This window comes from Pagrus major, chromosome 17 (genome assembly GCF_040436345.1).
Source record: "Pagrus major chromosome 17, Pma_NU_1.0".
In the NCBI taxonomy this organism is placed as follows: Eukaryota; Metazoa; Chordata; class Actinopteri; order Spariformes; family Sparidae; genus Pagrus; species Pagrus major.
Window position 1 is genome coordinate 13,881,589 of NC_133231.1, and position 13,528 is coordinate 13,895,116.

General features: G+C 41.5%; 2 protein-coding genes across 2 annotated transcripts; one reads left to right on the plus strand and one right to left on the minus strand.

The window, feature by feature from the left end:
• The first annotated feature begins 945 nt into the window (after positions 1-945).
• cdcp1a (CUB domain containing protein 1a) lies at positions 946-10,229 on the plus strand. Its single transcript, XM_073485712.1, has 9 exons — positions 946-1,158; positions 3,004-3,213; positions 3,325-3,687; positions 3,784-4,140; positions 6,453-6,644; positions 6,766-7,128; positions 7,226-7,582; positions 8,157-8,244; positions 8,470-10,229. Exons 1-9 carry the CDS (start codon positions 1,098-1,100, stop codon positions 8,915-8,917), a joined length of 2,439 nt encoding a protein of 812 aa, XP_073341813.1. The 5' UTR covers positions 946-1,097; the 3' UTR covers positions 8,918-10,229.
• A 1,347-nt stretch (positions 10,230-11,576) lies between these two features.
• On the minus strand, positions 11,577-12,700 carry clec3ba (C-type lectin domain family 3, member Ba). The gene is made up of 3 exons (XM_073486065.1): positions 12,601-12,700; positions 12,366-12,464; positions 11,577-12,228 (listed from the first exon to the last, which is right to left on the minus strand). The coding sequence occupies exons 1-3, from the start codon at positions 12,698-12,700 to the stop codon at positions 11,828-11,830; spliced, it is 600 nt and encodes a 199-aa protein (XP_073342166.1). The 3' UTR covers positions 11,577-11,827.
• Between the last annotated feature and the right edge of the window lie 828 nt (positions 12,701-13,528).

Below are 13,528 nucleotides of genomic sequence, written 5' to 3' on the forward strand. Positions count from 1 at the left end.
TGCTGCAGCTTCCCCTCCATCCTGTTCTTGTAGCAGGCTTTAGCCGCCCTTTGATGTCCCTGTTGATCCATGGTTTGCTGTTGGGGAAGTAGCGAACCTTCCTGGTGAGGACAACACTCTCACTGAGTGAGACCCTCAATGTCATCACCGTTATCCTGTAACACTCCATCAGGACATTGCAACTGTTGCAGTGTTATTATGGCCATCCAAATAATGTTGATAGTTGACCTACACAATATTTATTAACCATTTTTTGCTTTGTAAAGGCTTTATAAAGCATTTCAATGTTTGTTAACAGTGAAATAACTATAGACTACAGTACTACAACTATTTATTTACCATTTATTAATGATGGTTAGTCTTAACCATAACACATACAGCAGTGAAATGCAAAATACACATTAATGCACCAGTAACATTTCTACAAAAACATCATGTATAATAGTAAAACACTAACAGGAACATTTTACTGTACGTCAGTACTTTTACTTTTCATACTTATGTATATTTTGCTGATTTTAGGCTACTTACAGATGTAAAGTTTTGATTGCAGGGCTTATTTTTACTGAATGAAAACATCTGAATACTTATTACACCACTGGTTAGACTAAAACATCACATATGGTGTCACTGTGTTATTTATAGGCTATAATTAAATTAATAGTAGGCTATAAACCTTTGTCTGGCCCTCCCAAACGTTAAACTAATTTTATTTTAAAAGTGTAATTAACCATTGTTGGTTTTGTTGGGCAGAAGTAGCTTTTTAAAATCACTTTTAAAGTCTAATCATTAAAATCAGGGATGTTGTGAAACATGAGTGAACCGTTGTACCTGCCAAAATGGCCGCCGTGGCCACGCCTTGATATTACCTGCCGCTGTAACAGCAGCACTCCCTCAGCGCCGACACACTCACACCTTACAGGAAGAGGAGCGGTTGGTTGTGTCTCAACAGCGACGACAGAAAACTTCACGTAGGTTTCAACCAGAGGAAAATGTGGCGCATGAAGGTCGCAGCTCCGGACGAGAAGCGATGAAATATGCGCAGATGTGCAGTGACTTCCCTCAGGATCCGAGTTATAGAAACACTGTAGGGCAGCATGTCCTCATCAAGAGGCTCTCTTCACATTTTACTTCTCACAGTCATCGTCTCTGTGTCAGGTAAGTTACAGCTTAATCATTAACCAGCATGACAGATTCACTGTGAAATGTCGCTGAGGCGGAACATCTGCTGTTTAAACATGAACGCTGATTATTCATCAAATTATGGCACTTCATTATTATCATCATTATTATTATGATGCTGTTTAGTATTTATAAGCTGTTTATTGTTGTGCTGTTTGTGCTGATGATGAATCATTGTGACCTGAATGGCTTTAATCAGTGTATTGATTGGTGTTGTCACAGTAAATGAGGTTGTCAGACAGAATCAGGATAAGGACACAAATGAAAGGAGGACCTCAGTTGTTGATCATGACCAAACTGAAACCACATCACTAAAAGTGTGCCCAGAGCTAATCTGACGTGTCATGTGTCAGATGACAGGCTGTGTCTGTTCTGACCAACATGTAATACAATATATATATATAGAAGAAGAAATAATAGAGTGTGGAGCAGGATATGTGAGACAATAGAGAGTTGACTTTAGGTGCTGTTGTGTGTGTGTGTGAGCACGGCTCTGTTTGCTCAGCTCAGGCCTGGTTAGTCATAGAGGGAGTGAAGCCAAGCTGTCTGCCTCATCTCTCAGCACACTTAGTCACTGTGACTCTGCTCACAGTGAATAAAAGCTTATATTTAATACAGTATGTAGCAAGACTTCTTTATACTCTGCTTTTCAGTGGTGATTACATGGACAGTGTTTCTTCAATACAATCGAGATTCCAACTTAGCTGTTGACGTGAACGTTAAATAAAGTGATCAGATAAGATGTGTAATACACGCCGCAAAGCAACTAATCATTCTTACATGTGCAGAGTGGTTCCACTCCCTGTGAAGCGTGTAAATATAACTGAAGAATAATTTTACTGAGAAAACTCAGATCATTCACTGATTCGTTCACCTGCCTGTTGATACAATTTCAAGATGGACCCACGAGTGTCATTACTGGACTTCTACAACTCATCAAGAACCGCAGACTTGGATTCAAGCTTTGTTCATCTTTTCAAACACAAGGCGTTCAACAATCCCTAAATCTTTTAACATGTCCAACAACACAGTTTATCGGCCACAGAGTGCTGTCGCCACCCACATGAGGCGAACATGCTCAGAAATAATAGATTTACTCCAAACAGAAGGAAACGATCTGATTAAAGCTGCACTACGTAGTTTTAATCAGAAGAGAAAGATCTTCATTGACTGATATTTTTTATGCTGAAACAAACTAAATAAACAAACTCTTTGTTTTCATGACTGAATAAACTGAATAAACAAACTGACCTTAAAGGACAACACAGTTTCATACTGTTTTACTGTGTTTATATGTGGCGGACCCTGCCACCTTTCTATCTTCAAACAGTGTTTTCCTCTGAGAACAGCTTGTTTATTCAGTTATGGAAAAATGTTTTATTTCTGAGTTTGTATTATTACCTCATTAACATTGTAAATATCAAAATTCTGAGTTTGAATTTCTTCTCAAAAGCTACATACTGCCCCTTTAAGCGTTTACATGGGTTATTATGTGCTAATATTCCCCTATTGCCTATTGAGTGGATTCAATAGGAGAATATGTTGTCTCTTTGTTTGTCTTTTGCCTTTTTTTTTAACTACATCCTGTTTTGTTTTTTTTTATGTCTTGCTGCAGAGCCAGTTACCCTTCAGGGAAAAAATAAAGTTGAAAGTTGGAAGTTGAATATTCATTCAGAACAGGCCGGATCGGATCAGTCTTTTCCGACTGAGGCTCAGATAATCTGTGGAAAAATAGGGTCCATGTAAACGCCACTCCGGACTGGGAATCAAGTGTTTTCACCTGTATTTCTGCCAAATTTTCATGATTTGTGTTCCTTCCAGGGGTCCAGAACCTGACCGTCACCCCTGATCGAGGCACAACCCTCAACATCAGCACTACTCAGGTCAAAGGTTGCAAAGTATGCACCTTGGCAGGACGTTCAAGACAATGCACTACATCCCTTCTGCTGAAAGACAACAAACGTGTCCAGGTGGAGTTTGATTGCTCCAGACCTCAAGATTTCTTCAGCGTGGAAGTTGTGCGAAATATTGGTAAGAGTGCTGCCGTCTTTTTGAGCGAAATGTAAAAGGTGTTATAGACATATCTTACGTATAGGTGGGTTTTTTTTATTTTACAAGTAATCTGTTATTCTCCTTTCTCAGAATGTACCACAAAGTCATGCAGCAGCCACATCATCCAGGCCGACTCCGGCTCGCTTCCTTTGCTGGATTTTCACCGCAAGTTCACCTGGAACCTGAAAGCCTCTGCGCTGAAAGCGTTCAAAATAGACTTCACCAACGTTGGCCTGAGACAGATTAATGCATCGGAGAGATGTTCAGACAGACACAGCTACACCCTCCATGCCTTACAGTCTTCGGGGGACGTGGCCATAGGGAAATACTGCAGAACGGGGCCTATCAGTAGTGCTCAGATACTGAATCAAGGCAGCTTTTCTGTGGAGGTCCCAGCAGGGCAGAAGCTCCAAAATGGCCGGTTTGATGTGTCTGTCGGGGAGGAAATCAAATGTGAGTTGGTTTAAATCCTTATGTCTGAATGAGTTCTTCGTCTCCTGTGTCAAACATCATTATTTGACTGCTATTTGTGTCTTTTTTATCTCATAGCTCTTGCCAAAATTACCCTGACTCTACCAAAAGGGACCTCGTCCGCAGAGTTGCTCTCTCCAAACTATCCGGGCAGTTTTCCTGACGACGACGTGATGGAGTGGTACTTTCAGGTCCCGGACAAACACAAGACGACTGTTGAGCTCTTAAAGCTCACACAGCCGCTTTGTAAGAAGAAGGATACAGAGGTGGTGTACCACAGCAGAGGGGGACCGTCGTCGGGGCTGAGGCTGACAGACACCCAGCCGCAGAGGGAGGGAAACTTCACCCTGACGCTGAGGAACTGCGAGATGGACAGAAGCCGTGCTGGTTCTCCTGGACTGTCCCTGAACCTCAGGGTGTCTACGAGTTCACAAGGTTTGTACATCATCCACACTTGATGCTGTCATCTGGCTTTCAAGGCATCAGTTTTAACTTTCTACCTCCGCCAAGATTTCTACCTCTACCTCTGCATTACCTAAAGTGGGTGGCAGGTGGCATGCCCCAATTTGGAGAGCAAGCAGGAGCAATGGCACACTGTGTTGTAGTCAAGACCACATATACCAAGACAAGACGAAGACTTTGGACCAGACCAGTCAGTCCCATGTGACTGCATGACACACTTAGATAAAATGTGGAAAATGCAACTCCAAAACCACTCCTTAAATCGATCTGAAAGATCCACATTCCCATAAAAACACCCATAGAAAACCAATGAAGATTCCTCGTTATTCACCTCCTTTACTGCCACATATACAGTATACTGTGTGTGCGTTTGTATAAATGTCGAAGGAATTGAAATGTCTTGATAAAACAATCAAAAGGAAGGTGATTTTCATGTGTGGAAATTATACTTTGTTTTCTCTGATAAAGCAAATGCAAACACTAAGGCAAGTCCAAGACGTGACTGAGACCTTAAAAAGACCAACTTGAAGTACTTCAACACTACTGGAACAGAAACTAAGCAATGTGCTGCTGTGATTCAGGTCAGCAGCAAAACCTATTTTAGCCACCTCGCTGTCAGACGGCTCGTTCCAACGGGAAACTGAAGCTGTTATATCTATATGCTCTCTTCAAACCACCGGACTCCTTTGACAAAAACAATAATTTTAGCTTGCAGAACAGAGGAGTTACTGGTCTACCACTGCCAGGATTGTTTAGTTTGTTTTTGTGTTATTATATGACTTTCAAGGGTAAGTTTAGATCCAAAAGTAACATGTTAAAACACCAACGTCAGGCATGTGGTCACCAGAGGGCTGTCAGAAAAGTGTTCAGCTCAATGATGATGGCGTGTTATACATCTCAAATATTTCTGAAAGACGTGATCAGAAAGACCTCGAGCCGGAGAAAATTTTGATTTTCGTGCTGATCTGGATCTCGAAGCTTCACTAGCCGTAATGTAGACTTATTTAAAGGGTCAACAATATATTTAACTGCAATTTAAAGCTTCTATAATCAATATTTTTATATTTACAATGGATCAAATGACTATCTCTAATGTAAAAGATATTGATTGCAATGATGAACCTGCAAAGAATTATCACCTGACTTCTCATCTCTCGAAGCGCATTTTAGCTTCTTTTAGATTTTGGTTTTGGTTTTTCCAATCCTCGAATTTTCTGTTCTGGTTTACTGTCACCCCTCTTACCAGTGTCATTCTTGGCCACAGCTACAACTACACCCTCTAAAAAAACCCACTGTAAATAACCTGCCCAGCATCAAACAGCAAAAAGACACAGTTATCAACTAGCTGGTGAACATAGTGATGAATTTAGCAGCTAAATAACCAGACTATTCCAACCAGACTGAGTTGGTAGAGACCAAAACAGAGTTAAAAGAGATAATAGTGGTCGCAAACAAGACTCCATATAGATACTAATATTGCTTTGTGTCGGTTGGATGCATAAAAAGGTAACTGTTTGCTAACATGTTTGCCATATCATCTGTATTTGGCGATAGTGTCTGTGTTTACAGCTTGTTCTGCCATCGCCAAGTGGTCAAAAAATCAAATATTGCTGCTTTAAAACCTTCAAAGCTGAAAATGTCCAGCTCATGTTGGGATTTAACTAACAAAGAGATTCAGTATCATGTTGTACAGTATATCAGATTAAAGTTGTGTTAACCAACCATTTGATTTATCAGCTCATAAATGCAGGCAGTGTCTTCCTTTTGTACAGGACCAACACAGGAGCAGCTGCTCAGAGTTGGTGGAGATCTTCTCAGTTCAGACAGTAGTTTAGGGGATTACCACATGTTGTAGCAGGCATTGTGATTACTTAATATATATAATCTTTATTTTCCATTGTAAATCATATCTTGTTAGAACAAGAGCACAGATCCATTAGTCAGGGGTGTGTGAAGGAGTTCAGCCTGTTTTTTTGAGACAGCTTCAGTGAGGATGAGTAATCAAACAGTGACGTGGAAAGTGGGCTTTATCTGTACCCTCGGGTCTCGCGTTTGGGGATCTCTTAGATTGCCTCATGATCGCTGAGTCATGAGTGACAGCAGAGACAAATCACCAGGAAACACTTCGGGAAATCACGTTCAGCTCTATCTGTCAGATAGACATTCAAATTCCTGTTGGACATGATGAACGTACCTCGCCCACACATTTGCAATTCTGTGCTCGACAGAAAGAGAAACAAGGACGCGGAAGAAATGTGAATTTCTTTTTGTGCTGTTTTCTGTAGTGTCATGTCAAGTGGATGTGAGTAAACTGGAGGGCCTTTCTCTTCACATTGAGAAGCGGAGATCGAACTCTGACTGCGAGATGAGAATAAACTCTGTGTCGAGGGAGAAGATCACAGTCACATCAAACAGTGAGCTGACTTTCCAGGACTGCCTTCCTGAAGACGTACAGGTCACCGCCATGAGAGTCATAGGTAAGGGAACGCTTTTTTTTTTTTTCTGTGAATTTTGGTGAACTGACCCTTTAATCACTGTGGCAAATAGAAATAAATTCAGTCCAGTTTCGGATTTAATTTACCTGCTCTTTCCTGTCAGAGTGTAGGCAACTCAAAGACTGCCCAAATACAGTCAATCTGTTGGTGCCTCTGCTGCCTCCCTGCCTCCCCGCCCCTCTGAGCAGCATGACCTGGACTCTCCGTCCCCCTGAGCACGGCACCGTGGAGCTCACCTCTCTCGCTGGATACCTCAAGCAGTGCCTACCAGGGCAACGTTGCAATGACAGCATGATTATCAAAATGACCGAAGACGACGGCACTACTGTTGGACGGTTCTGCCCTCAGGGAGTCATACAGAAGGTCCAAATCCACACCAACGTGTCTGTCTCTGTGTCCGGCACATTGGGTAGTAAATCTCTCAGGACGCCTGTGCTGTCTGCCAAAATGAAAGGGGAGATAACAGGTAACAAGCAGCTTCAATTGAATAAAAGAAATATATAAAATAAATGCAAGTTTTCAGTGAAATTTAATAGCATTTTCTTTTGCCTGCTCCTTTTCAGAGAGATACATCTTTAATATATCTCCAAAGAGAGACGCTCCCGTCCTCTTGGCTACTCCTGGTTGGCCAGGAGGAATGAGGGATTACTCCACCGTCTCCTGGATCGTCAACGTTCCCAAAAAGATGGAGGCTCGCCTGATGTTTGCCAACCTCAGCCAGCCCAAGTGCAGCAACCGCCACACCAACATTAGGGTGCAGAGGTTCAGCCGGCTGGAGGAGGACTACAGCCGCAGGGAGGACGAGAAGCCCGAGGATGAGATCACCGTCTCCGAGAGCTTCTACCTCAACATGTCCAACTGCATGCCTGAAAACGGAGACTTCAGCGTCATTACCAAGATCACCCTGCAGAAGAGCATAAGTAAGAGGACATTTAGGAGCATTAAAAGGTTAGATGTGGACTGGATGATTTGATGGATCACACAGGCATCACCCCTGAGACTGGGGTGTAGTGGTACTTTTCAGTCACCATGGCAGGGTTGGTTGGTCCAACACAGAAATATCTCAACAGTTATTCAAGATGCAGATATCCACAGTCCCTAATGGGTAAAAAATGTCAGTTTGTCCAATGGTTTATGATCAAGTACCTGCACAAGTACAACAAAATCCCATCAGCCTCACCTGTACCTCCTGTTTAGTATGCTAACATGCTAAACTAGGGTGATGAACATGGTAGCATTTTTAATTTTAACATTTAAAGTCCTAATTTTTCCAACATGCTAGCATTACAGTGGTGAACATGTGAGCAGGCTGTTGTTAGCATTTAGCTTAGCACATCGTTGTAGCCATAGCTAGCACAATCCCACACTGAGCCGCTTGCATGGCTGTAGACTCTTGATTAGCAATCCCTCTAACTCCTTCAATACACGGCACAGGTGAATGAATGAAGAGATGAGATGAATGAAATATTGTATTTGTTGTTTTCTCTCCTTTAGACCGTCTGCTAACTATCATCCTGAGTGTGGTGGCTTCTCTGTTGGTCATTTTCGTCATCGTGCTGGTAGTGGTCTGTGTGGTGATCAGGTGAGTAACTCTGCTTCATGTTTTATTCTTCAAATTACACTATATTTATTGTGAAAATAGTAAAGATTCTTAAGTAGTGTCTTACTACTGTTTATTTAGTTTTTTTTTTTAGGCAAAAGAAAATCAATCAGTGAAGATCTTTCTCTTCTGATTAGAAGTTATTCCCCACAACTAAGTAGTGCACTTTTTTAAAGCTTTCTTCGTCTTATCTCTCTTGCCAAACAGGAAGAAGAAGAAGAAGCTGAATCCTCAAGTTTCCATCTACAATCCAAACGGCACCGTCTTCCTGCCAGGACAAAACGGTTTTCCAGAAACACGTGAAGACAACGATGAACACGAGTACGCCTCTATTGAGGACACGCTGGTCTACACACACCTGCTGAGGAAGGGGAAAGAGATCGGAGTGTACGGAGACTTCGACACATACCAGCCCTTCACAGGGCGCACAGACTCACAAAAACCCCTGGTCTCTCAAGACTCTATCGCTGACGACAGGCAAGCTAGCAAACAGCAGTTTTCGATCTCAACTCAACAGGCTCCTCCACTTCCCATCAGGCCTTTGAGCCACGAGCAGCGCCTGGTGGACAACGTGATTTACCAGGCTGAGGGTCAGAGTGAAGAGGAGCGCTCTCCGAGCCTGGGGCCGCGGCTGGAGCCGGAGGGAGGGAACTGAGGAGAAGATTGGATTCGGCTTTTCAGCTTTTCACTTGACCTACTTGAACTTTGAGATATTCATTCCCTGGCTTCTGTGTGATTACCTGATGTTCAGCCTTTGCAAAGAGCGTTTTGTTTTTTTCTCAAGAGCGTCGTTTTGCACCAAAGCCAGGGACAGAAAAACATCGTGTTCAAGCCTGCCTGCAGCCGTTACCTTATTTTCTCTCAGATGAAGGTGCATTTAGTTTTCAAAGCGGAACATAATCATCCTCTTAACAACAGCATGTGCCACTGTAAAGAGATGTGTTGCTTTCAGGCAAGGACTTTTTTCATTTGAGATATTTTGTACATATTACTGAGCAAAAATGTGCTGTTTACATGCTGAGTTTTTTATCATTAAACGAGTGAATAGAGAGGACTCCACTGCTGTTGGAAATCACTGCACTTTTACAGCTTCATAAAGACATGATGGCTTGATGATAGCCTGTATTTCAGGAGGTTGCAACAGCAGCGTAGATGCACGGAGTATTTTCTCTCTTTTTATCACTGCTTTTGAACCTGCTATGGAGACTGGAAGATACAGAAACATTAAGCCATAAATGTACCTCACAGAAAGGTCAACACACTCCTGCTAATAGAGTTTAGGATCTTAGAGTTTTTTTCAGCCATTTTGAGTGGTTTTGCTCTTTTTTGGACCTCCATGACTGCTCTACTTTTGGGAATCTCAAGACTGATCTGCTGCTCGCTTAGTGATGTTTTTATTTTCAACTTGTGTATCATGATGAGAATCAGTAGTCGGAAGCCATATTTTTCTAAATGTTTTGTGGACCACTGAATCCTTCCTCTGGGCTGTAATGACATGAAACTACACTCCTTTCACAAACTGAACTGCAGCCTGTGAGCAAAACGTTACACCACACAAAGAAATGTCTGTATGTTTGTTGTTTGACTGAGCTTTGTTATTAATTACAGGTATCTTGAGGCATATAATTTAAATGTGATGAGTGCTCAAGACCTTGATGGACTGGATTTTTTTTGTGTTGAGCAACCAACTGATGGAAAAAGTCCAATGTTACAGTTTTTGTTGTAAAACTTAGTTTGTACATTAACAGGTATAGAAAATTAGGGCATTGATTTCAACATTTAATGCCAGAATATCAACGGGTCTCGTTTGAGGAAAAGCTGGGTTCTTCAGACTAAAATGAACTGTGTGTTACTTGTCTTGTAAAGCCATGTTGCCTCCTGCAGTTCAGCAAATGAACTGCAGAGGGAGACAAAGTTCAAAGTCGCCACTCCTGAAGAAATAAAGTGTCCTTTTGCTTTTTGGTTAAGACCGAGTCAGATCTGATCATACTTTGAGTAGTTTACAGTCTGATTTACTGACGTTGACTGCTGCTGCTGACATCAGTGGATTTCCATGGAGACGTCCAAACATGTTGATCTGATGTCATCTTTCTTTGGGTGGGAAAACAATCCATAAACCAGGTTTTCATCATGAAAATGTGTGGGTGGGGGTAGATACGTTATTGTTTTCATCAAGTGGGGACTTTCCTGAACAGATTTTTAGAAAAGTAGGATCTCCACAGCATTTAATAGTAAAATTGAAAATCTGAACAGGTTTTGTTTTTTATTTTCGGAGGGGATGTTAATCCCTGCACATCTTCCCACCAGGACATCCTCCTCTCTACCTTCAGTGTATATTTCTTGTGTTGTGTGCTGTTTCAAAAGCTCTGAAAACAGATCATTCTTATACATTTGATTAAAATAATTGCCAAACATTTTCTCAGAGACATTGATGGAATGTGACTAAACATTTACTCAAGTACTGTACTTTAGTACAATTGTGGGGGGATTGTACGTTACTTGGGTATTTCCATTTGGTCCTACTTTATACTTCCACTCCATTTTGGAGGCAAATATATACTTATACTTTTTTCACCACTAAATTTGTTTTGAATTTCAGTCACTGGTAACTTGGCAGATTGCATGCTGCATCAGAGCCAAAGTAGCATATTGTCAAATTCATTTATTCTATCTGCAATCAGATACATAAATATATGTTTCATTTATACTTTAACTTGTCCTAACTTTGATACTGAAGTACATTTATAGCCAGAATATTACTTTTGATATTTGAGTACATTTAATATCAAATGCTGAGGACTAAGATAAGACTTTTACTCAAGTACTATTCGTATTGGCAACTTTCACGTTTACCAAAGTAATATTTTCATACAGTATCTTTACTTTTACTCAAGTATTACTTTTGGGTAGTTTTTACAACAGCCTGTGTTTGGATTATTCTATTTCAGAGTGGAGAGAAAACACCAATGATATGAAACACTTTGTCCAGTGGTTTTGAGTCTTATTTTGAAAGGGAAACTTGTGACCTTTTAACCCCCCTGGCTCTGTACTGAAACTGGGAAAAAAAAACCTTTAAACAGAGTTTGTGTAGTTGATATTATTTATTGTACCAGCCAAGTTATTTTCATGAGTCGTGACTCATTTAATAAGCATTTTTCCCTCTGATGAACAAAATATTCCCATTTTATCTGCATCTAAAAATAAAGACATGATGATTGCGCTTCAGTAAAAAATATAACGTTTATTGCATTGATAAGCAGATGACTGAAGATACATATAACAAAGGGAAGCGATCCAGTGGTGTTTACCTTGAAGAATATCTAATACATTTTGTGGGCACGTATGTAAAATATCATGTCCCAGTGAGTTTAGCTTATACAGTGACATATATGACAAGACCACTGTGTGAAGTCACCTGAATGACCTGGCCAAGAAAAGCTCAAGAAAGATGCAGAACATGATTTTTAAATGTATTGTACCTGATTCTCTACATGATTCATTCTTTTCTGCAAGCAGCGTGTACTGTTCATACATGTATGTGCACAGTCAGAAGACAGGGTTGGGGTTAGACGATGTTGAACTCACACACAGAAGCTCTCTCAGCCCGGCAGCTCTCATCAAACCACTTCCCGTTGGCCGGGGTGGAGAGGATGGCACAGTTGTGGCTGCGCCCTCCGTCCGGCTGCAGGGTGATCTCTGTCTCCCAGTTCTTGAAGCGCACATTGGAGCCTGATTGGTCCAGCCACTGGCCCTCAGTCACCAGGTCGTTGATGCCTAGCCAGATGTGCGCCTCTGGACCGATGCTCAGACGTACGTAGCTGTAGAGCTGGTCGTTCTCATCTCCTGTTAGAGGAGTGGCCAGACTGCCTCCTTTGGCGATGCAGTCGTCACTGGCTGTGTGGAAGGTCTTCTTCACAGGGTCGGCCAGGAAACACTTGCCCAGGATCTTGGTGCCTCGCAGACAAACTGAGGGGGAAATTAGGACAAAGTCAGTGTGGCTCAGGTGTTTTTGTTGCCTCAACACAGGAAAGCTGTTAAAGTGATGTTAATTTGTGAAATATATATATAGAAATATATATATGGTTTTTTTGCAGGGAAACCACCTGTCTGTAAAGCTTGGTTCTCTTTCACCAGATTCAGCTCTTGAACAATGTCATCAATCCGTCTCTTCAGCTCCTCAATTGCAGCACTGTTTGCAGACTCTATTGAAAGGGCAAGAAATGCACAATGTCATTATTTCTTACATGGTACTTCAGCACTGTCATTCTGTAAAAGTTATTTATGGATCTAACAAGTGAGGAAATTCATATCCAACGTCAAGTCAGTCTCAAGTCTCACCTTTCTTACCATTTCTTCTCTTGGAGGAGGTCTCCTGCTGGGCCGTGCAGTGTGCCAGCAGGAGAAGACAAAACATCGAGCAAACCCCTCTAACATCCATAATACTTGGAGAAAAAAGCTTAAAATCCACCGTAGAGAAACAGATCTTTGGTGCAGCCCCACAACAAGCTCCTCGCAGCTCTGAGCGCTGGCCAGACTGTTGTGTTTAACACGCCCGCTGTGAATGAGGAAATCTTATCTGAGAGAGAACAAATGTTTTACAGATGTTCAGCAGACGTTTGTGCTGCTTGTGAAACACTGAGGGGAGATGGATGTTTAACCGCGTTCAGACAAGCATGACTCGGGTTCCATGTGTTTGTAGGGTACCAGTGAATTAAAACAGGGCCTTATCTCTATGTGTGTGTGTGTGTGCAGTGGTGGATGATGTATTCAGATACTTTACCACACTGTGAAAATACCCCCACTACAACTAAAAGTACTGCATTCAAAACCTTACTTAAGTTATAGAATGAAAATATTAGGAACCGTCATATAATGTTGCATTTTACTGCTATAGATTTTAAATTTGTGTCTTTTTAATTACTATGTATACTGTTGAATAGTTTCATTTACAGCAATGCATCATATTCTATGGCAGCATCTTGTGTTTGAAGAGTTGCTGTGAGAACCAAATATTTCTAAAAAAAGTCAACTTTTCCTTGCCTCAGAGAAACAGCCTGTTTTCAGCTTTGTGATGATGAATTTTCCGGCCAACCCAAGAGGGTTTTTAAATTGTTTACACAGCTGAAGAAGTTAGAGAGTTTTCTCAACCCATAAAGAAACACTTAAAGGAACAGTTCACCCAATAAGGAAATATCAGTCATTCACCAAACGCCCTCATGTCGGGTGAAGTTTTGTTGTCCACAAAGCATTTCTGGAGCTACAGCAT